General features: G+C 39.0%; 2 protein-coding genes across 8 annotated transcripts in view; one reads left to right on the plus strand and one right to left on the minus strand.

Annotated features, from left to right (window-relative positions):
• Window positions 1-490: 490 nt before the first annotated feature.
• LOC107225530 (spondin-1) lies at window positions 491-7,497 on the plus strand. Its single transcript, XM_046738778.1, has 12 exons — window positions 491-633; window positions 2,640-2,827; window positions 3,379-3,563; window positions 4,118-4,312; window positions 4,391-4,677; window positions 4,780-5,183; window positions 5,265-5,436; window positions 5,515-5,758; window positions 5,829-6,012; window positions 6,095-6,258; window positions 6,697-6,873; window positions 7,001-7,497. Exons 1-12 carry the CDS (start codon window positions 506-508, stop codon window positions 7,079-7,081), a joined length of 2,409 nt encoding a protein of 802 aa, XP_046594734.1. The 5' UTR covers window positions 491-505; the 3' UTR covers window positions 7,082-7,497.
• The window catches only part of LOC107225531 (transient receptor potential-gamma protein), a 109,971-nt gene continuing 92,381 nt past the window's right edge, over window positions 7,340-24,929 (minus strand). For 3 of the 7 annotated variants that reach the window (XM_046738776.1, XM_046738774.1, XM_046738771.1), the window contains exons 7-19: window positions 23,627-23,822; window positions 22,059-22,229; window positions 21,619-21,853; window positions 20,399-20,498; window positions 19,904-20,182; window positions 19,645-19,778; window positions 19,366-19,501; window positions 18,673-18,868; window positions 18,405-18,599; window positions 18,046-18,271; window positions 15,837-16,214; window positions 13,454-13,927; window positions 7,340-12,848 (exon numbers count right to left, since the gene is read on the minus strand). In XM_046738776.1, coding sequence (XP_046594732.1) covers window positions 12,655-12,848; window positions 13,454-13,927; window positions 15,837-16,214; window positions 18,046-18,271; window positions 18,405-18,599; window positions 18,673-18,868; window positions 19,366-19,501; window positions 19,645-19,778; window positions 19,904-20,182; window positions 20,399-20,498; window positions 21,619-21,853; window positions 22,059-22,229; window positions 23,627-23,822 — 2,914 coding nt within the window. In that variant the 3' untranslated portion in view covers window positions 7,340-12,654. The remainder of the gene's footprint in view (window positions 12,849-13,453; window positions 13,928-15,836; window positions 16,215-18,045; window positions 18,272-18,404; window positions 18,600-18,672; window positions 18,869-19,365; window positions 19,502-19,644; window positions 19,779-19,903; window positions 20,183-20,398; window positions 20,499-21,618; window positions 21,854-22,058; window positions 22,230-23,626; window positions 23,823-24,929) is intronic. The other 4 variants (XM_046738777.1, XM_046738775.1, XM_046738772.1 and 1 more) reach the window with 4 other exon arrangements.

Here is a 24,929-nt window from a genome sequence, read left to right on the forward strand (position 1 = left end):
TCAATTTGTTGTTAATGTATTTCCTTATTCGTCAAGACGGAAAATGGGTTCAATGACAACTGTGATTGTATATCCAGTCCAATATTCTGTCTTCTCGGCAATTATGGTGATTCATTTTTTCTTCCATCGTTCGAACGAACTCTTTATGTGTGTTTTTTTCATTGTGATTACTTTTTCAGTGTACGATCACTTACATCGAATTGTCTCGTGACCACAGCGATAACCATTCGGCGTGGGTGTAAAAAAGTGATGTTGAGGCCGTATTTAACTTAGAAAAAACGTGATAATAAACAGATCGTTGTTACAGTCAAACGAAAGTGCAGTTTTGTTGACTGTAATTACAATTAAATATTATTTGGCGTGCATTTATTTATTAAAATGAAAATGATGTCTACTCATGAATGTAAAAGCGATGCTCGTGTTACTTCAATTTCTCAGTAACTGTTTTAACCATTATAGGTTTTAGACTCGCTTTCGGTAATACATGTAGCGATAATATAAGAGTATGCGCAAACCGGTTTCCTCAGATCTCATTTCAAAGGATCTCATTGTTAAAATAGAGTCCAGTTTTTACAAACCTGTCGTCGCAAATTTACACAACACAGCTGCAATCTTCCAGCCACCATCCGATGAGTGAGCTTGCTTGATTAAAAACAAATATTTTTTTGTCTTGATAACTTTTGCAAGTCGTACAGTAATCGAAGAAATTTTCCGCCGAACGAAGTTATCTTGATGTACATATGGCTGTGGCTATACATATGTAAACTATAGTTACATAAAATAATCCACATTTTCCCTCATCACTCGCAGTAACGTTCGTTGTAAATTTATTACACGTAAGTGGAGCAACGTAAAAGACGATATTTCCGATTCGGGGTCTTACCTTGAACTTTTCACCCGATGCGATATGATTACGTCCGTTGGATCTTATTTCTTTTACGACAGACATAAAAACGTTTCCGAGATTTTTATATACTTCGCAATTTGATGCGCTCTAATATTTTTTGAACTCTTAACTGACCGCGTGCCCAAAGTTACGCAAGAAGTATTACGAAATACGAAGATCGTCTATCAATTGCTCCGATCGTTCCAGTTTTCATAGTGAATAAATTTCTCAATTTAACCGGTCAAGCACTGGTCCAGTAGAGTTGCAACTTTCCGCAGTTAACACTTTACCTTATCATGCACGGCTACCAGTCATCAAAAATTTGAATAACACTATTAGTGAAATTAAAACTAGTAAAAAACTGTTGAATATTTCAGCATTATTTGAATTGAATTTCTATCGTTGCAGTACTCTTGACTTACGTTGGCAGTATTTCGATATTATAGCAGACGGTTATCAAATATACCTAGGCCGCAGTAACCGGGGGCTTCTGGAAGGAGTAATTGTAACTTGATATTTTTGTTGCGTTGATCGCTTAGCAAAAAGCATCTGGGTTCTTCGAACTATCATCCAATTCAACGACATCCGTTCTTAAAAGTTTTTTTAGGGTTCAAAGAATACAATCATAAGCCGAGGAGTAGTTTAGTAGAATGTATTCTCTTCCAGTTTATTGGATACAACTGCATTATTGTAGACTAAAAAATTATGTTGGGACAGTGTAAGATTTCAGAATTAATTTCACCGGGAAAAGTACGAATTCACGATCTTTGTATAAATGTTTCTTAGAAGCAAGAAGATAAGCCACACAAGACTCCCTGCTGTTGATCGCTTTCTGCACGCTCTCCGTATTGCGTAATTAAACCCAAGTTTGCGGTTGGCATGACCAGCACGTGTTCACCATATACTCATTACGATTTTCTTTCTTTGGAATGAGTACAAGTTCCCCTACTAGTCATGGTTAAATACTCAAGCTCGCCACCACATATGAGGTCAGCAGATGCAACAGTAACTCGTCACTGCTTAATAAAAGAAACCACAGTCGAATGAATCCTGACTTGGCGCCGAGACTTTGTCAAAAGAAGCTGATCTTTCACTTCGAGTCTCTTTACTTAGGACGATGGCGTAATCACTAAGAAATTCAGAATCGTCAGTAAAACCAAAAAAGTTATTTTTCTATCAATTCGAAAACGAAGACTGCGAAAATAAGTTGCCGATTTGAGCTAAAAATGTGATTTTTCAAAGTCGTCAGAGAAGAAATTGCGTGCATTGATAAAGTACACATCGAAAATTGTAGTTTCTTTAGCCCACATTGTTTAATCAATTGAGAAAGTGAAACATATATTGTTTTACACTGCAGTGAATGCAAAATGGCATGACGACAAGTGTTACTTTTTGTGTAAAAGATGCAGATTTCATTGAAAAAAAAACGACGAACTTTTATGGAAATACTGTTTGTTTTTTCATTCTATTGAATAATAATACAGCTGCCATAATTCGTCTCTCTTTACATTTGATTGATAATGAATACCACCCGGAAATTAGATACCACGACATTGTTTACGGGTTGATTCAAAAACTATATGGGTGATCCAGGTCAGCCAAGAAAGACGCTATCTCGCTACAAAAAAATATTGATAACCCACGTCCAACCGAAAATTATGAAGTTTATGTCGCTAACCGCATATATAAAATTCTGCACCTCGTTTTTGTTTGAAAATACTTCAGTTCATTCACCGTACGTTGCATTTTATAGAGTCATCATGATCCGAGTTGTGTTGACGCTCTGTCTCTTGGCAGAGGCACTTGCCAGCTGCCCCATGAGACCTTCTGCACAATATACCACGACCCGACGCTACCCTGGTGACGGTGGTTACCAAATCGCCATAAGTGGAACTTCCGATAAGTACATACCAAACGCTGTGTACACGCTCAGTCTTCAGGGTGAGTGAAATTTTTCTTTGTTTTGTTAATCTGAACCAGGTTAGCACACTTGTTGTGGTGTCGATTGTCATACTTTTGACTATTCGATGCTGACATAAAGTCGGCGAAACAAAATTTTGCTCGGAATTGGAATAAAGCCGGCATACCGGCACCTGTCCGAATTCGAGTAACTCGATTGTCGGAAAGCTTCGGATCGAACCTTCTCAACAATCCTGTATCCAAAAATGTCTTCAAAAACGTTAAGATCAAGGCGAAGTCAAAGTCAAAAAGAAACAAACAAATGGCATTGCCATAAATTGACTGCTCAAACATTTGGAAACTTGTAGTTGGCATATGATCGATCATTCGCTTTGATTACCTGTTCTCCATATATCTCAAATTAGATAACTTAATTTTTTGCCGGAAGTAAGTAAAAAATGAATCTACTGTGCACTGTCCGGCACTTGGTGAAAAATTTTGCCAATTTTGCCAATCCAGATCGGATATTATTATTGATTATTTTGCTCGGATAATGTAACAATATTATTTACATATGTTCTTGTCTTTTTCAGGATCACGGACACATGCAAAGTTCCAGCAATTCACGAGATTCACCCTCTCTGTCGAATCTCTATATTTACGCGACAGTCCAATCTCACGCGTTGGGTTCTTCCAACTATTTCCCGATTCCTTGACAACATTTAATGAGGATTGTGTGAACACCATCTCTGAAGCAACAGACTATCCCAAATCCGAGGTATGGTATGGTATATTTCAACTTCAAAAATCGGGGTATATACCGCCTCTGTAAGATTCATTCATATTTACTTGAATGGAATCTTATCATTGTAAGGTGCTAACCAATTATTAACAAATAGTGTTTGTAAGAGAGGTTATCATCAGATTTTTCTGTATTATTTATTGTTAGCCCTTGTCGTGTTGTTGAAATAGGTTTTCAACAGATTCTTCGCTTCTTTGGAAAATAAGTTAGTTACATACATCGAAAAATGGCCCCAGGTGATTCTCTAGACTTTGAAACCTCGAGATCCATTAACAACTCGGTTGTTGTTAGGGTGATTACAATAACTGCCTTCTTCTCTAAAAACAGAAACGCGAAGTTAAAAAACAGATTTAAAAAAACACGCAGAAGTGGTTTATGCGGATTTTGAATATCTTGTCGAATCGAATTATTGAAATATACTCTTCTTCCCATCTTGTGAATGGACTAACGAAATTTAAAGCTCTCCAGCGTTTCAACGAATGTAAAGAGACCCTGCTCTAGTTTGAGTGGTAATCAAATTTCGGGCACAGGTCCAAGTGATGTGGAGGGCTCCAGCTTCGGGTTCAGGTTGCGTTGTTTTCAATGCTATGGTATTCGAAGGCGTCGATCGTTGGTATGCCGAAGATGGCAATTTGACAAGAACATTCTGCGAAATTAGTGACGAGGAATCCGCAGATGTACTGAAAGAGAAACGCTGCTGTGCGTGTGACGAAGCCAAGTATTCCGTAAGTAATTGTGTGTATTGATTTTGATCGGAAATGCGGAGAATGTTAATTTTCTAACCATCACTTCTTATTCGACAGATCATATTTGAAGGAATTTGGTCGAACCGCACTCACCCTAAAGACTTTCCATTCTCAACATGGTTGACACACTTCAGCGACTTAATTGGTGCATCACACGAACCCCGGTTTTCGTTTTGGGGTCGTGAGCATACTGCAACTGATGGGTTCCGACAGTTGGCTGAATGGGGAAGTGTTTCCGGTGTTGAGGCCGAGCTCAGAACCAAGACTAAACATTTGAGAACATTGGTCAAGGCTTCGGGTCTCTGGTATCCTAGAGTGAACACAAATACCACCACCAGCTTCAGGTGACACTCTATGTGTTCATTCAACATATATGATATACTTCATAAAATGGGAATAAAGTTGGTTGCAATGAAAAATTCACGTTTCATTCATCACTGTTGCAGGGTCGATCGTAAACACCATATGCTCTCTGCGGCGTCGATGTTGGGTCCGTCTCCTGACTGGGTCGTGGGAGTCAGCAAATTGAACCTTTGCCAAGAAGACTGTACGTGGATTAAGAGTATGATCATTGATCTTTACCCATGGGATGCTGGTACAGACAATGGAATCTCGTACATGTCACCCAACTCCGAAACTAAGCCGCGAGAGAAGATGAAGCCTATAACCACCTCGTATCCAGAGGATCCACGGTCACCGTTTTACGATCCTTCTGGTAAACCGATGCTGCCGTTGGCAAGGTTTTACATAAACAGAGAGAAGATATTCAAAAAAGGCTGTGATGAAGAGACTCTTAAGGAGCAAATTGCTGAACTCGAAGTCGCTGAGAATACGGAGGATACATCGAGACGTGAATATTTTATTCTACAGTGATAAGTGGTCTACCAATTCATTTTAATTCTAGTCATACAATTGGATAATACTATTTCAGCCGAATGTGTTACATCGGAATGGACCCCCTGGTCATCCTGTTCGGTAAGTTGTGGGAAGGGCCTCCGAATGCGCACCAGAGAATATCTAATGTTAGAGAAAGCCACCATGCTGAATTGCAACCGTCAACTCGTATCGAAAGAAATGTGCGTCGCCGCTATCGCTGAGTGCCCGTAAGTAACTTGAGTGGCCAGCACTTGCGCTTCATATGTTACCTATAATTTAGTCATAAAAAATCTTTATCCGTTAAGTGGACAGGAAGAAGAACCTGAAGCGCCATTACTTGGAACTGAGGAAATTTGCCAAACTACAAGCTGGTCTGGCTGGTCTGAGTGCTCAAGTACGTGTGGTGTAGGATTCAAAATGCGTACCAGAAAATTCAATAATCGTATGGGTCGGAAGAAATGTCCACACATTCAAATAGTCGAGAAGCAAAAGTGTATGGAGCCAGCGTGTGAATCCGGAACTGAGGAACTTCTCGATCCAGTTTGCAAAGTAACTTAACACGCCTTTACTACCACGTAAATTTCTTTTGTAATAACAACTTGGAAAATATATTCTCTAGGTATCTGGGTGGTCTGACTGGTCACCTTGCAGCGCTTCTTGTGGTAAGGGAGTCAAGATGAGGATGAGATTGTTGATGGTAGATCCGTCCTTGCAACAAGAGTGTTCTTCTCGCGTCGAAATGCTTCAACAAAGACCTTGCGAAGGCCAATCGGACTGCACCTTCGACATGGCAACGGCAAAGGGTAATGCAGAGAGCACTTGCCGTCTCTGTACATCGTTTGCGTGCAGAAAAAATGATGGAAAGTTTTCGCTTGGTGTTTTTAGTTGTTTGCATGGAAGAGGCTGATCCAGGTCCTTGTCGAGGATACTTTGAACGTTGGGCGTTCCAACCAAATAAATTGATGTGCGTTCCGTTCGGATACGGTGGATGTCGTGGAAACCGCAACAACTTCCTCACCAACGAAGAGTGTACACAAACTTGTGGCATCGTAAGTGAACTTTGATATGTGTCATGCTTACTTGTTAAAATTCATTTCATATTGTCCTTCAATTAGAAGTAAATCGGTGAAGCCGTTTTCAAGATATCGTGGGTACCTTGAAACGTGTGACTAAGCGAAATGGTTAATATTGTTACAATTTATTATCAATAACAATGCCTCTCAATCATTGATTCTTCGAGGAAAAAAATATGTTAATCGCTATCTATCTGTACACTTTCGATTAAAATAAACTCCACACGAAGTGAATGATTCATTCTTGAGGTACAAATTCTCCAAATTTAGCAAGATATACTCCTTGAAAGCAGGTGTTCTGTTCGATATCAGTTTAGCCAAGTTAAATTCTGTTCATTATTGGAATAAAAATAGTCTTGTCTCTTTGAATTTTGGGTTTTCGGCGAAGCAAAAAAACAATCCGTTAATCCGCAGGTAAGAGCAGCTCTCACCGGCGAACCGATTGCAATTCCGAATTCGAGGACGGCGCCAACTCCACATTCAACTCAAAGTCTGCCTCCTATCGATTGCATGGTTACTCCGTGGTCTCCATGGACGCCGTGCAGTGTCACTTGTGGAACGGGTCGAGTTTCCAGTACCAGAATGATAAAAGTGAGCTGCATTTTGAACGTGCTATCGAACAAGGCTACACCTGTGCTACGAAAAGCTCAACATTGCATGTCGACTACTGACTTTTAGCGAAGCCAAACGTCTTTAATTTTACATGTTCTATTTCTAGCGTCGTCCTGAGAATGGTGGACGAGCTTGTCCAAGGAAATTGCATCGTCGGTCTCGATGCCAGCTTGCTCCATGCGAATGATGACTCAACTAAAAAGTGCCTTCACCAAAATTACTTAAACTAAGGGACAAAAATACGGGCATTAACGCAGTTAACCTCAGCCTGGATATTAATAATATAATATATATAATAATAATAAATCCAACTAGATGAACAACATTTAAAAATGAAATTAGAAATTGCAGAAGATTGGAGGCTGATAGGCAAAAAATAAAAGTTTGAAAGAAGTTTCCTATTCATTACTTAATTGTTGTGCTTGGGTGATAATATTTTTGTTTCATTACGATCGACCAACTAATCCTTCAGCACCATAAGGTGTGTCAAAATTATGTAAATATTGTGTGCAATCGTTCTAGAAAATGACTAGAACTTATCGCAGTATCCCAAGCAAAAGAATGCGTTCTTATAAATCTCAATATATAATATGTTTCACTCTATATCTGTCTATTGTTTTATTTAAACAACATAGCATAAATCGTAAAAAACATTACATTTTTTACTTCTATTTTTGTACAGGGTAAAGGGTAGATAATAAATTAATGTATCAGAATAAATGGTATTTATTAGGGAATAGTTTCACCAGCATAACGGACCATTTAATTCAATTCAATTCAATTCACGGATTCCATTTGAAGTAACGTCTGATATCTACGCTCAACTCTGTTAGAAAGAGGAAACACAACATACGTTTTAGTCACTGGGTTCAGGAGTACATTACTCATCTGAGGATCATGCGTTATTCCCTAACAATGAACACCAGTTTGGTGTTCCCTTTCGGATTCGTTACAACTAATGTATGTTGTAAAATATTAGAAACTAAACACGTTTTTTTTTTCTTAATACAGCGGAAAAAAGGTTTAAAGTGACAAAAACGACCCCCAAAGATTGGCATCCGACGCGGTGATTTCCCGATGCGTTCAACGTATATTTGATTGAAAGCAACGCTGAAATGTTCCTATTGTTGAATAAAATATTTCACTGTTGGTTCCATTCAAGTTGTGAACGAGTTCTCAGTTATCACTTTAGTGTCTTTAGCTTTCTGCTGGTGTTTTGTTTCGGTAACAATAAGTTACACAAGTGATCAAACTTTTCATTTGTATAAGTTCTTGTGTCCTTTTATAATGGCAGACGAAAGAGACGATGCAAATATTTACGACGAATGCGCGGACGATTTGTCTGACGTTCCGGACGACTTGGCCGATTGGGAAGACATTGAAAATGAGAACTAACGACGAGATTAGTAAAACTTAACAATTTATAATCTCCCGATAATGTCAAGAGCGGCCGGCGACAAGTCAAGTGATCCGAATAAGCGCTGCCGGCGCCAGGCGAATAAATATTTACGAATCGTGCGGACGGCGAAGTGTTATTATATCAGATACGGGTCTCCACGAAGTGAATGTCCGAAAAGTATTGCGTAGTGTGTGTGGTACGGGCAAAAGTGAGTGTGAGGATTTTCCAATGTTTTGCAAGAACCTGAGACCGGAGGACAATGAATCAAAGGTATTGTGCTGTTACGATCTTTACGACCTGGTGTCGCATTAAACAATATGCCGCGAGCTGGGTTGGGACTACGTGGCCAAGGTATGGGGGCCAGCATAAAATAACCTTTCTGGAGCTCAGCTTTTCCTATTTAAGTATAAAAATCAAGGATAAAGTGGATATATTGGCACCCATTTGTTCGAATTGCGTATTAGTTATAATAGCTGTAGCTATTATTCACGATTGGTGTTACAAAGTACATTAAGCGATTCTATCCGAAACTGCAAAACCACCCCATTGAGCGATCACGTTTGAAAGTCGTTTTCATCCCGTGAAACTGTTTTTCGCTGGTTAAAATAAATACGTGTTTTTTAGTTTTCCATATTCTTCAATATATATGAGCTGCAATGAAATTTGAGGGGGGCATCAAAGTCCCTTGTCAGTAGCGCTTCAATTTCATTTGATTGTGCTTAGTATGAGTCGTCTCTTACAATAAACTTCGTGGACAATCATCGTTGTATTTGTGTTTGAAGAAGAGTGACGATAGAATATCGATGTAGAGAATAAAGCCGTAAACTTATATTTGCTTGAAATTCCGAAAGTTTTTTTCAAGGAAAATATAAACGGGCTTGTACTAGGCTGTTTATTTCGTAGAATTTCTTTATATAGTGTGCAACAGTTTTCTTCAAAATTACAACATGAATTAATATAATCAGTTCGTAACTTGATTTGCAGGAAAGTTTAACAAAAACCTTTTATGGTATAAATTGTTAAAATCGCAGTTGAAATTAATATTTGCAACTTTAGGTATGTTACACTCGTGCTAGGCGTAGTTACTTCCAATCAACATTGACTGTTTGAAGAGATGAGAAAAATATCTGCCCAAGGAACATCGATCAAACCATTGGTGATTGTGTGAAAGATGAACAAGATACGCTGAAAACACGTTCAAAAATGTAATACATATTTGCCAAACGAAACACTCGTGGTCCAGTGAACGAAACCGAATTAGACATTCTGCAGTGAGTGCGATATTGAATTGTTTTCTTGTGCCTTGAATATACTATGTATGTTGATTCGGCTTGTTGGAAAAAAAGGTATTGTATTCTCAGCAATTAGGAAAGATTCTTAGATTAGGAAAGATGAATTCTTATTCATCAGTTCTTATTCATCAAAGATTCCTTAGCTTTCATTGCACACCTTTGAAACGAGGAAACAGATTTCCAATCTGACTCATGGACGGGAGGGGAAGTAGGTTGACTTTGTTGGGTCTAATTAACTTGCTTCACTGCACCATTGGTATTCCTTACTTTAATTAGAGCGATTGAAAGATTCAAATCTGATGAGGTGTAATAATAGTTTCCTTCATTTTCCAACCTCACGAGGAGACGACTCGTAATCTCTAAGACTTAAAATTATTAGTTTCATATGAATAACTATACATAGTTGTGCTATGACGACAAGTGTACTTAAGCTCACAATTAGACTGTCACGTTTGCCGGGTAAGAGTTCAAAACTCTGTTTTGTGATTTTTCGGCACCAGACTTGGTGGTTTTCTGACTTCGGCGCTATAGCAAGTCGTTTTCATATTTTTCCTAAACTATGATTTTATCTATACTAATCGTAAGTGAAGTTTGGTCGTGGCAATTTCTTTCAACGTGTACCAATACCGTGTACCGTGTTTTACTACACATAATTCTTTTACTAATTTTATTTTTAAGATAAATAATTAAGAATAAACTACGTACTAACTATGGGCGAAAACGGTTCTGCATTGGAGAATAGAAAATTCGGAGAAACAGTCAATATCCTCAACTTCTGTTTCAAAATTTCTTCGTTGAGATTTGTCGTAAATGGATCACAAAGATCAAAAATAATGTTATTTCCAATCCATGCGTGGTTCCATTTGCGGCAACTGTTTAACAATCGTAATCGTAATGGTGATAATAGTATTGTACATGAAGATAGGGACACTAATAATAATAATAATAATTATAATATTGTATTAACAAATGCTTATATTTAAATGACTGGCTGACAAGACTAGTTGATGATTCTGGCCCGCGAAACTCATTTTGGCAGTATATTATACGTCTGAAAGTTCAGGAGCAATCTTGTGTAGGATAGATACCAAGTAAACAAATCATGAAAGTACGAGACATGGTTCGACACTTCTCGAAAAAATTCAACTGCAGCTGGAGCCGAATTGTTGTAAAATAAATTTAAACTAATGGTCTGATCGTTCAACATGCTTTACGTGAAACATTCAACTGTTCCATACATCACTGTGATTATCGGTAAAAATATTTAAAATGGGTGTGGGTCAAGGTAAATCCATTATCGAATCGAAAAGATCTTTATCATCAGTAGAGAGGTCAAGATGCTTTTGAAATAAGGACAATACATTTTTTCAAGGCGTAGTGCAACGTTTTGGTTCGAAATAAGGGTCCTCCTCGGACGTACAGTTTGTCAAAGAAGTCTAGATAGAAAAAAAAAAAAAAAAAAAAAAAAAAACGAAAATAAACACGAAAGGACCAAGGATCAAGCTCCGAGGCCATACAGATTAGAGGTTAATTTAGCTTTAAAACAAGTAGCATTGCCTCCGTTTTTTGAAGACTATACCTTTTTTTTTATTCCCTAGGTTAGTTTTTCCTCTCTCTCTCTAAACTTCTTTAATAAATTATGTGTCTAAGAGGCGCCGCTCTCATTTCGGGCCGAAACGTTACGCTTCGTTTCGGAGAAATGCATTGATCTTATTCCCAGAATCTCATCACCGTATTCAATATTTCACACGATACAACCGATCCACTGACAAGAAAATATCTTCATCGATTGGACGTGCGCTAAAAAATATTCTGACGTTACATCCCAAGTATCACAATTGTCAAAATTTCGACTATCATTGGGCCAATTAAAGACGACGTAATGGCAATAGATGAAAAATTTGACTTGAAGTCGGCAGGAAGTCGACAAGGCGGTGACTGTTCGCCTAAGAAGCGATAGTGACTATTAATGATTCAAAAATCTAAGCAGGGCCAATTGTCTGTCGACGAAAGTCCTAAAAAACTTTAAGATCAAGGACAGTGTCAAAACAAAAATTGGATATCGAATAGTAGCCACCATTGCGAATGCAATAGGATTTAAAAAATCTGGTCATTCTCGAAATTTCATAATTTCGCTTGATTATGTTTTAATGACAAGTCAATTTATAGACGATTTGTACACCGTTGACTGCCAAATTACAATTTAGTGAACATTTGCGAACACATTATTTACATGTAGTCAACTATTCGCTTCAAATACGCCCGCTTTTGAAATCTGCGATAGATTAACTTCATTTATTGCCGGCAATAAATCAAATGTGAGTCGACGGTGCTACTTGGGATATGGTCTGTACAGTGGCTACTATCAAAATTAAAGAAACAACGCCACAGCAATATAATTTACAGTTCCGAAAGTGAAAAGCCAGAAGTTATCGGTTTAATTGTTGACAAGTGATATACTGGCAGAGCATGTGAAAGCTTTACAACATCGCTTCAACTCAGGTTGGGAGACGAAAAATAGATGTATTTATCGTGGGCCTTGCAGTGGGTACAGATAAGAGAGTTTTCAGAAATATGTCGTGGTCAAAGTGAATAAGGCCAAACATAGGAGATTCGGGGCACTCGAAGACATTTCGTATGTTTAAATTTTAAGTGAGGTATCTTCGTTTCTCTGTCGTTCCTTATTAGAATATTGTAAAATTCTGCGAATCATTTGCACAATGGTGGATGTTAGTGGTTACAAATATTCTTAGACTGTGTAGTTTCAGTGATCGATAACCGCACGAACTCTAATGTGAAAAATCAAACAGAAAAATACGACTGAACACTGAATAAGGAGGAACGTTGAGAATCCGAGATAAAAGCACGGGCTAGAAAAGTTCAAGTCAACGCGACCTCGAAGCGCGTTGGCATTAAGGCATCGTTGTGCATGGGCATGATGAGGACTTTTCACAGCCGCCGCGCCGCAGTGAACACTCGAAATCTCTGCTAGATATTACAGCTGAGTAGTTTGTAGACTGGCAGAGACTCTTCTCAACCAGATCATACTACGTCAGCTGATGCGGAGTTTCACAGCCATCCCGCAGACACATCGTGGCCAGAGATGGGCTCAATGCCTGGCAATCGTTGCAATTGGGTGGCGGAACCATTTCTCTTTACTGATGTCAATGAAACTGGAGTTCCAGTTCCGGTTCCGGTTGCAGTTGCGATGACACTTTCCTCCGTCGTTGATGGCGTCAATGGCCCGGCGGCAACAATAACTCCTAAATAAATTTTTAATAAATAACATCCTTTTCTTTAGATTCGTATGGTGAGCTAAGTGCAGGTAGTTACGAGTACATACGCAGAGTGAAGTCCTAAGGACTGCATGAGCTGTTGTTTGCTAAAAGTACGCATGAATATGCCAATTTTTTTCATCCGCTTTTCACGCAAAGTGAATTTTCAAAGGGAGTAGGATAAGATGAATAGTGTGTGTGACGGGCAAAAGGCGTTTGCACTCGCTTGATTACTACCCCTACTCCACTCGGCGGGAGACATCATACTCGTAATCGTCTTCTTTTCGCTCTTGATACACAATGTACTATTTCGTGATTTACGTTCTCCAGGTAGAACGATTTTGAACGGTCGTTCTACGACTCCCTATTTTGTGTCTTTTCAAGGATCACGATCATCTGGTTCCTGAGGTTGATACAAACCGTTTTACAGCGTGCGAAGACAAAAATGACCAAAAATATTTAAAAACTTATACTCGAATGAAGTTTCGTCATGTTAGTTGTACTATCTGCACTTAGATATTCTATGGAATTAAAGCTTCCAAACTTGAGCACCATCAGAGAGATGATGAGTGAGATACGTTAACGATCCTTACCCTGTGCTTCGTGGCTAGCGATCATCTCAACTGCGTCTAAACTTGGCTGCTGACTCTGGGTAACCTCGTGACATCGAGGTGTGATCGGAGGTATTACAGTCTCGGGTCCTCTCGTTGGAACGCTGCTTGCTCTCTGCAACTGCTTCCTGGTGACCTTTAATGCTAGGGCGGAGGTTATCGGATGCATAACACTTTCTACCGGATTGGTATGGCTCGCCATTGCTGGCGTTGAAGCACGAGATGCTGAAAATTTCTTCCGCTTTTTTCGCAGTGCTGCTAGAGCTGGTCCCAAACCGTGGGAAAACATATGGTGGACATCGTGAGGATGATGATGATGGGAATGGACATGCTGATGAGCATGCGAATCTGGCGTCGTGACGTCTAGAGATGACTTGGAGTCCGATGAACCATCAGATCGGGAGCCGTCATCCGATGCTGGTGAATAAACTGAATCCTCCGACCGAGATCGACCTGCTTTATCATGAGATGACGATAATTTATTACACATAAAAATGGATAACAGAAAAATTAGGTCAATTTTGGAAGATTTTACTTCGAAAAGCGATTATTTGGTTTAATTGGGACTTGTCTGATTTATAAGTGCGCGGGTCAAAATTCAATCGCACATTTTTTCTATTAGAATCAAATAGTCGGAAGCATCGTTATTTTCAATAACGTCAACCATTTTACTTGGTAACATATTTTGCGGTGCCAACAGTATCTCAAGAATGGCTCAAAAGATTTAGTTCAAATCGATTTTGAACTTGAGATGGTCTCCGTTTTGTGAAAAAAGTCGGATATCAAAAAGGATGAACTGTCCAAAACTACTGTACTCAAATTTAAAGTCAATCGTCCGAGCCATTTTCAAGATATCGTGTGCAATGCAGAACATTGTCATCGGGTGAAATGAGTGAGGTTATTGTTAATAACAATGCTTCCATTCATTTGATTCTGATGAAGAAAAAAGTGAATCAAGCTCAATCTAAATGCTTTTCAATAAAAAAAAAAAAAAAAATAAATAAATAAATACAATGGAATTCACTCATTGGTTGTCTAAATACAAGTCCTGTTAGAAACGTAGAGAAAAAAAAAAAAATTTCTGATAGTTTTCGATTTTGTTTATTTACTCCGCAATTATCGCGTTTCTAAATAAAATTTTTGCTACGGTGAAAACGCGAAGATGCGGCTGTTCTCGGGCTGATCTCGATCGCTCGGTTAGAATGATTCAAGTTTAAGTTGGAAGAAAATTTAATGTTTAATTTCTTATTGTCGTCACCGATAAATCAAGGATTGGCCGCTTTAGGCGCTATTATCATGCTCGTTGTATTTCAATACAAGGGTGCAGGGAAGGGTAGAGATCTAGTAAGCTGGTTTGGATAATTATGTTTATGTTACGATAAGTTTAGTTGGTTACGATGAAAGATTATTATGTTAAGTTTGTAAGTTGAAACGTAACACGATAGAACGCGAAATATCATAGGCGACGACTCTATTACGAGCAAGCATTAATTTTACAATATCGCATAGAATAGTGATTGGAAACTATATCAGCATCTGATGTATATGTTAATTTACGAAAATTAAAGTAATGGCAATTGTTGAGGCGAAAGGGCGACATATCTGATTGCGCAAGAGCCAGTAGAATCAAGTTCTGGCTCCGAAAATGACGGATAGTCATTTCCAAATTAGTGGATTCGAGCGACCGAAAAGGTTGCGCGTCTCTCTCACGGTTCGACGCTCGCCCACGAACGTGCTCGAACACGTGATATGTGTCATCGAGTACGTAACGCCAATTCAGCTTTGGGGAGTATCTCCCTGAAGGCTATAGACCTCCCGGGAAATTCGTTTTTCTCAAGCCCATGCAGGTCACCCTAAACGGCACGACGAGGTCGCAAGACCGATCCGAGGCCGATGGCCGGGCGAGCGTAGGAGCGAGCGAGAGAGAAAATTTTGGAAAGCGACCGCCGAAGGCGCGTCGGGCCCTACCAGCAGGCCTTCTAGGCTAGCGGCGCGGTGGTGGGGGAAAAATAGCGCGACGCGTGAGGGGCGCAGCTAGTCTTATCACTTCGGCTCTGATCACCAACCAGGCAGGTCGCGCTTCGGCCGTAAAACTTTGTACGGCGCTAATAAATTAAACCGAACAACGTTCCTCGGCTACTTCCCGCTCACCTCAACCTTAACAAGTCCCCAAAATTCACCTACTTTTTAGCCCTACACTCGTATAATATACCCGCTTGGAATTGAAATACCAGGTCACTCGAGTGCTATAAGAATATTCGGGTTGGTTTGAATCCATCGCGTAATGACTGTTAGTGAAAAAAGCATGCTCTCTATTAATGTAAATTTCTAACTTCTAGCCCTGTGACGTCTCATTTGCGCTCACCAATCAATTTCGACACGCGTCCCACTTTTGCAGCTTCGATTAAGGTGCCCCACCTCCTTTTTCTAGAACTTTCTCTAGTGCCCCTTGGAGGTCTTGGACCTGTCGTAAGACCTGGGACACTGTTAGTACTTGTGTGATGAGGATGCTTCTTTGGTGTCGCTCCAGGACCGAAAATCCCACTGAGGGTGCTACCAAAGAGGTCATGGTGAGCGTGTTCGTGGTGTGCTTGCTGAAGGGAGGCTATGAATTCTGCCACAGGTGGTAAGGTCCCACTTCCTCCTGGTTGAGGGGCGATGTTGAACCCTTTCATCAGTCTCCGTTCTTTTTGTCGGTTCTTCTTTCCACCAGCACCTAAAGACAGTGCTTTAAAGCTACCACCTATAAGGGAAACAGAACCCAAAGAGCCCACTCTACATCAAACTACGTAAGCAGAACTGAAAGAAATGATAGGATTATTGAAATGAAAGAAAATTGGTCGTGGCTTGTACAGCGGAGCTAAATCATACGTATGTAAGTTACTGAGACGTTTCATTTATATAGTCCCAACTGAATGTATTTTATCTCTAGTCCGTAATTATTTCGGTGATTGATTAATTATATGCCCGCGTTTAATGCTCACAATAGGTGAAATAAGTTCATGTACTCGTATGTGGTTTATTCATTGCGGTAACAGGATAACGCGATAAATTTTTAAACGTAGTTTTATGGGCTCAAACTTGTTATAATTTGCAGCCTAACGTGCATAATTATCTCTGAACACAACTGGCGATAACTAAATTGATTATAGAATAGGATTTTGCACCTGATTGTGAGACGTGTTTGGATTTGTCATGCGTGTAAAATTATATGTATAATCACAAAAAAGTGTAGAAATCAATCCAGAAATACAGAAATTTGAAATAAGTGGGGATGATTTTAAGAACCTTGAGAAAACTACAATAGAAGCTTCATATTTCTTCGGGCATGTTCGATGTATAATCCACACAACTACATACCATGCATTGACTATCTCTATCCAATGATTCACGATTAAGTTACATATAAAATTGTATAATTTTACAGTGTATTGGAATTTTCATACTAACTTGGCCAACGTCCAAGCCAAGCTTAATCTTTCGAGTTCTGTACTAATTTTTCACTGAATTTGAAATGAAAACCGGACAAAGTAGAAACTAGGCGTCGTTTCCAAGTTTGATTCCCGTACAATTCTTGTGATATCAAATTTTTATTCAAAGATTTTCGCCATAAAAAATAATTGACTTGAATCGTTGTCGGATAACGATAACACACTATGGTAACTTTGCCGAGGAACTCGTCAGTAACTAATATTCAGAGTCGAGATTGAAAGCTGCCTCCAACGAGACAGTACAATGCGATGGCTCTCGAGGTCCTTCTAGTTGGAGGAAACCTTAACACGAATTGTGCTGTCGCTTTGTGAAATGACGCAATAGATTTGCTGGATATCTAGTACTATTTTTGCTCTCTGGAATCAAGCTGACATATGACAGCAGATTTTCAAGATAATGAAGAGTTTAGGACGTACTTGAAAAAAAATACTACAAATAGGATTATCGTGTCACTCTCAAACTGTTCGTTACTATGTTTGAAAAATGTTGACATTTGAAAAGAGAAATTGCAAATTTTAGACTTTCTGTAAAATTGATTTCTCAATTTTGAGGTACGATTTCGTTGCCTAAACATGTTGTAAACTTTGTAAGTCCTTCTGTATTTTTTGTTGAAAGTTCATTTCGCTTTAAACAGTTAGATCTTATAACTAATGGTCCGATTTGGCATTCAGGATTTATAATCAATTGAAAACATTCTTCCCAGCGGAAATCGTCGAAATTAAAAATTTGATTTAGCAAAAAAAATGTTCACTTCAATCTAAGAAATATTATTAAAAATTAGAATAGAAATGATCAAAAGTAAGGTTTGGACGTTGGTCAAGTCGGTATAAACTTTCCCATACATCTTAGCATTCAGTTAACACTCGGTTTAGTCTAAGAAATTTAATCGAAAAACTATTTCCCTGGATACACAAAAAAATACTCCTTTCAAAAATGATATTCACGTTGATTACTGGTGCGTTAAACTGACTAAATTGAGATAGTCAGAAAACAGCAAAAAAAATTCCAACAAGAATTTTTTTAGGTTTGATTCGCTAAAATCTGAAAACCTTAACCGTTGGTGTCAAAATGCGACCACTCACCGCCTCCAGCGCCGGTCGCTGTTGACGTGTTCATGCCAGAATTTTTCAAGATCTCGATAAGCTCGCATCGGAAGGCACTAATATCTTGCTTGATCTCGTTCACGTCGTCCTCGGTGACACCTTCGCCTTCTGCCTTGCGTTGTTCAACCGTAACGTACCGCCTTACAAGATTACGCATGATCGTTTGATACCTGAAGTCTCTTTCTGATGCCTGTTTCACCTTTCGCTAGAAAAATTGGCCATTAACCACTTATATAGTTATTTGTAGCAAAGCTCCTCCGACCCTTCCCTTGGATTAGAAGCAACATTAGTTCTCCAACCATGATCAAACATCGAATAGCACTTTCCAATCGACTCACCCTGATCGTCCGCATGTGCTCTTTCTTCGCGGCACGTCTGTGACCACACAACTTTCGATAAATCCACTGACCGATGTACCAGGCACTCTTCGGTGCTGGAATGATGTTGAATGGAGGAGGTACTGTACCACCTTCTTCAAAGTAACTAATCCACAGCTTACTACGAGCAAATTTCCACTCAGTGTCAGCACGGTCCTAAATATTTTTCAGATCTGAGTAATCGTTAACCCAAATACAAAAAAGACGATCTTCGCAAGAATTTACGTACGGATATCAGCTGATAGGAGTGATTCATCATGGCAACGAGAAGATTCAGAAGAACTACGATGTTGATGACCGAGTAGGTGCCAAACATGAGCATTCCCCAGAACCTCGTGAACACCTTGATTCCGTCCAACTCAAAACTCTCGAGTTCAACGAGCCCAAACACCGCCCAGAACAAGGTCTGCGTTGTCTCGAATAGACTATAGTAGGGCAATAATGTAGGTATGTACATATCTTACGTTTTGCAGTTGCATGATGAAAACGTTATATTACGCGTATCATGAGCAGAAAGTCTAGTCTTATCAGTATTTTAACTCGCAGATGAATTTATTTAAAACGCATAAAAAGCAAAGTCATCATTGCTAAAACGCTTTATTTCGAAACTTCACATTTTAAAAATACTATTGAGCTTCCACTGAGGGGCTGAAATTAAATTTGCAGTTTGGTGAAAATCGATTATGGCCGGTTTTTAAGAGTGGCTATGTATCGCGCTACGACAATTTTTTCCAACGTACGTAAATCGCAATGTTTTCCTGCTGCTATGGGTTGAAGAGGTAAAGTAACGTAGATACGAGTTCATTTTTTAGGATTATAAGATTAAAGATGGGACACGTTCAAGTAGATGTCAAAAGGTTTCTTGCTGATTTTTCAAAACCTTAATCTACCTATATACCGCACTCCCGAAGGGTATACTTACTTAGCGAATCTTCTCCACAAAACGCAAGAATTATTATTGGAATTTGCTGTACTGTTGGTACTCGAGATGTCAGAGCTATTGGATGGACAACGTTTCTTCTCCATGTCAGCGTAGTACCACAAGAGTTGGTTGAGGCCTGTTAAAAAACGACATGATATGAACTGCTAATACCGGAGATAAACAGCGGTCAGAGAATTCAAACAAATGATTTACACGCTTGGAAAGTACGATGTATATCTATAACAATACAAGGGACGCAGCAATCCAATGCCAACTTACCACATGAAAACGCGAAAAGAACCAAAACGTAGAGGAAAAAGAACTTCATGATGTCCATCACCATCCTGGATAGCGATACTTGTAAAGGTCCCAGATGAGGGTTTACAGAGAAGATGTAAACAAGCTTCAGCGAGCTAAGAAAAACGGAAGAGGAGAGTGTTTGAAGTGACATTGCCTTTAGCTTACGATTGGCGGTTAGTTCATGCAACGGATTGATTATAGCGTCCAGTTGTGAGCTTCGTGCGAAAAAATGGTTTACCTGAAAATATTAGCAGCCGAAAAGAGTCCTTCGGAAATCAACATAGGATCCCACGCATCCCATTCTTCCCGACGGAGACGCTCACTGTCAGTGAGTTTTTGCTTTTCTTCCTGCACTCGGTAGTAGGCCACAATCCTTAACGCGAGAGTAGCCACGTATAAGGAGTTCGTTACAAAGTCTATCACGTTCCACATGTCATGCACATACTCCTCCAAACCGACGTCCCACAACTGTTTCACCTCTGACCATATCAGCCCGGAAACCCACGCTATGATGAATCTGGTGTATGGATTTTGTATTAATGAAAAAATTAACGAAATTGCTCACATGTTGATGCGAAAGAATAATATTCCGAAAGTTAAAAATTAGCTCGAATTGAGTAATAATAATAACATGATGAAAAAACTTTGAAAATCGTATTAATGAAAGTTCTTAGACTTGTCTTGATCGAAAAGGAATCGGGTTTGCTTTCTTTGATAGTAATTTATAGCTTACGCTTCGACGGGTGAGGGCATTTCTCCTCTTTTCTCTAGCTCTGAAGGATCTCCAATTCCAAGTAGATTCTCTATTCTTTGACTGGCAAGAATCAACATGACTGAAAAATGAGAAAATTGGTAAATTCTTAAGTAGCCACATGCAAATCTACAAGTGATCGTTCCGTATAAAAATAAAAACTTTAATCGACCAAGCGCTGTCGATACTTTCGTATGTAAAAGTTTAATAGAGCAGGAGATAATTGGAATCTTAACGTTTTGCAATAGAAGGGTGAGTAGCTTGAGCCGATAGAACCAGAACGTAATTTAGAATTTAATTTTTCGACATTGGTTCAGGATTGATACCCTAACCTCTGCTTCTCCCCTTCCACCCATTTGTTCTAATTTTGCCCTTGAACTATAAATTGACGTTGTCCAGCGAGTAAGGTATTCCTGTCAGTATACTTATAGGCTCGCAGCGAATTGTCGACTGATTAATCACCGCAAAACATCCGCGACGCCACCTTCATGATTGATCAAGATAAGTTATAGAGCAAGAAATGGGCTATCGCTAATGCCATTATTATGTGCTGCAGCTTATGTTTCCCACTTAAATAATTACGGTATCTGTATGAAATGCTTCTTCGAATAACTTATCAAAGTTCGGAGCAGCCAGATCAAAAATAAATAGATCCATCTCATTGGTGGATAAAATTATAGTCACATTTTCTAAATTATTAGCGAGAATCATTTCTCATATAGCACGTCAATAGCTTACAATAAATATACATTCATATTTAACGGACATGTTGGATAGAAACGTTGATATTCCTTGGCCGGGAAAATTTGCTTTGTATGCTTATTAAGCAATAGCTTCTTATGAAAGTTGGGGAGTCAAAATTCAATACCATTATTTTTGACTCACCAATATCCCTAATATACGACTTAATATTCACAGTAAGAAGAAATAGCTTAAGTTACGTGAACAATCAAAGAGTTGACCGTAATTGCTTTTCGCTTCCGGCCAGTGTTTTCAATTCCATCACGCACTTTGTCGCGAAAGGTAAGCGTCTACGTTTTTTGCATTCCGCTTCAATCGACTGTACCAACCTTATTGATGAATACATAACATTTTTCTCCGACAACATTCTTTCCCATGACACGATGCGTATCGATACAATCATTTTGCCACCGTCACTTAAATTCTCGAAAAAACATTAACAGATATTTTGAAACACTTACACAGAAACGTGAAGTATGAGGCGGAATGACAGATGAACTTGATGAAGGGTTTTCTCATAGTCTGACCGACGACACTGTGAGGTGCTATGATGTAAGCCACGCTGAGAAATGGGAAGAGAATTCCAATCCGCATAGTCTCCAAGGCTTGAAGCAAAATATTTTTCCGACGGAAACCAGGCAGTCCCTCGTACCAAATGGATGCAAGCAGCTGCTGCACGTTAGGATGTGCAACGAACTAGATTCAGACAAATAAAAGCTTTCTCAGATATCTCAACCGGCCAAAATTTATGAAAATCTTACTTACTTCGGCCGGTGTCATATTATGTCTAATTTCTGTCAATTACTACCCAACAGTCGGATGTCTCTTCAGGTCAAACTCATCTTTATAGTCAATTGGCGTAAAAAGCGATCAATTTCGAATGCGTTGTGCGATTCCCTACCTTCTTTTGACGCAACTTTATTGCCAATTTCAGACGGTTCAAGTGCATCCTTTCCCCGTGCTCAAAGGCTGGTCCCGTGGGGTCATGGTTCAAGAGCACTTCAAGTTCGTAAGAGCTCCTCGTGTGATCCAGCAAAGCTGTTGCGAAGTCCTGGCACTGTCGTCTCAGTTCCTACAATGATAAATCCACAAAGTTCTTAAGATTGATTTCATCTGCAGTACATCTGGGAACCGAAAGAAAATATTCGACTTTCTACAAGTAAGGAGGTAAATTTTTAGGCCCTCTTCGAAATGAAGTTTTTGAATGGATATGCAGGTGGTCAATTTCTTTCTTCCTGTTGTCCTAGATTTTCAATTATCCTGGTTTTGTGATATGTTTTTCCCGGCTCTATTATACTGTGAAGAAATCACGAGTTTTAAAGGTTCCCATAAGTTTCGACCACCTTATAAGTCCTCTGCGCTCAGCAGTCGGATATCGGACAGCATCCCGTTTGGAAGAAACTTTCGCATTTCCTCCGAATGAAGCTCGAACCGTTCGATACTAGTAAGAGATATCAATATAGTTTCTCGATTAAATTTAAACCCATTGAAGCTCTACCAGCAGAAACCCGCGGGCTGAGAAATGATCGGAGAAAATCAGAGAGAGTACGGAATTGAAAGGAAGGAGTGATTTAATGCCAAAATCATCCCCCGTGTTACAAGACCACGATTTACAACCGTATAAATCAAAAGTTGGGTACCAATAGTGAGTATCGATAAGAGGTTGTGATATTTAGAGTATCCGCCAATAATATAAAAAGAGGTTACCGTGGTAATCAACGTGGTATGTGATGATTGCAAAATACATAGCGGAAAAAATAAATATGTTCTGACAAAGGGATGTGATTTGTTAATAACTGATTATTAATTACAAGATTTTGAGCCGATGCGAAGTTGTTTTCGTAGTTGAATAGTATTATATTAGCTGGAATATAGAACAGATGTATACTTTTTCGTAAATTGAATAGAAGTACTCTTTACGAAAGATGGAATCGATTATTTATAAAATTTTGGATTATTCAAAGGAAAAAAAGAATATCACATAGTACAACATGCCCGAAAAAAAACAATAGAAAATGATTGAATGTCGAGGTAAATATCGGATTGATGTGGCTAGATCCATTTATAATGTATTATTATTATTATACGAATTTACTTTCATTCCTCTGTCTTGTTTTTTCTCAGAGGCTAATATCGGTAAAATTCCCAAGTTTTGGTCCCACCACTAACGACTGAATAAATGAATAGATGAATACGTAAATGAACAAATCAATGAATGAGAAATATGTGAAAACTAATTCTACGTACATTTCATTTAGCAGTTTTCGAGTAATCATGACGAAGCAGGTGCCAGATTTAGGTACATGCGCAGTTCCAAACTACTGCGATATTTTTAGGAGGAACTTACGTCTTGAAGGAATTGCAAACAGGATGAAGGATCGAATGAGACTTAAGCTTATAATATGGTCGCATCGAGGGATAGTTTTGAGATTCATGAGCTGAGTTTGAAGGGCGATCCGGTAAGCTCACCTGGTATTCAAGCTTGAATTCGTGCTCGAGGAAAGACAGCCGCCGAAGCTCCCACGAAAGTTCGAACGCAGTAAGTATGGGGTCCTTGGAAGAAAGTGCTATCAAAGACGGCGATGCCAAAGCCCGGTAAGCGTTAATTCTGCTCCGTGAGTGCCTCAGAGAATCTTCCATTCGTGATGTTACGCATTCGTCACACCTAATTAAAACATTAAGGAAAATGACGGACTCGTGGCTCAGATTTTAATTGTGCTTTATTGTTGGGTAGATTCTTAATTGTATCCTGGGGCTTTTGCTGGAAGAGAACTTTCCTAAAGTAATTCATAGAAATTTGACGATAAATTTTTTTCTAATTGGAATCAATTTGTGTGACGATTGCCAAATTTGTTTGCCTTCTCAATGAAGCAGGATTCTTAATTTATTCATTCTTAGACGGTAGCGAATAACCTTACGTAGCAAATCAATTGAATTTATTATACGTTACGGTGTTCTCATTTCGTGACTAAATGAAACTCGCAAAAAAATTCTCTATTTCATTACATTGTTCGTACGCAGCAAGAGCTATTCAAAACATCCTGTAGGTTTCCGATAATTTCTAATTTCTGGATTTTGATAATATGCTGTAGAAATCTACTTTGAGGTAAAAATGACATGTCAAAGTTAGATCATTGTAATTTTCGTCCATCTTTAGGTCCAATGATCAAATTCTGAATAAGAAAAGAAAAGAAACGCGAATTGAAAAGAACTACGGGTAAAAGTAATAAAAAAGTGCTCTTCTGTCGCATGCGGGAAACAGTGTTCGTTATTATTCAGAATTTGTTTCGACTTCCGGACACGGGGAAGTCAGTCGGTTCCGGTGTAGCCGGAAATTAGACCGGTCGGAGAAAAGAAGGTTCTCATTTTAGATCGTGACCGAGTATACCTTGAAAATTTCAGATGTCTATCTACAACCGTTTCGCAGATAATCGTCCATATGATAAAAGTCAATCTGGCAGTGCAACAGTTTTGTTGGGTGCTAGAGTTCACGAAACTTGAAGGTATGTCAAAATTAAGAGACGCAGTTTGGTTCCTAACCGATTCTTATCCTGTTACCAAAGCGATGAGCAGGAAAAAACGAAAGGTTTTCGGAGTGAAGTCTCAAAATTGTTTATGAAACTGTAAAGAAATCGTTATTTCGGTTTTTCTCTTTGCTCAAGTAAAAATGCTAATCTCGTCAGAGCATTTCATTTTTTTTGTTTTACACGGGCAAAGAACCAACTGAACTCTGGTAGAACCTTCCTGGGATCACGCGGATCAACTCCTCACG

This window comes from Neodiprion lecontei, chromosome 4 (assembly GCF_021901455.1).
Source record: "Neodiprion lecontei isolate iyNeoLeco1 chromosome 4, iyNeoLeco1.1, whole genome shotgun sequence".
In the NCBI taxonomy this organism is placed as follows: Eukaryota; Metazoa; Arthropoda; class Insecta; order Hymenoptera; family Diprionidae; genus Neodiprion; species Neodiprion lecontei.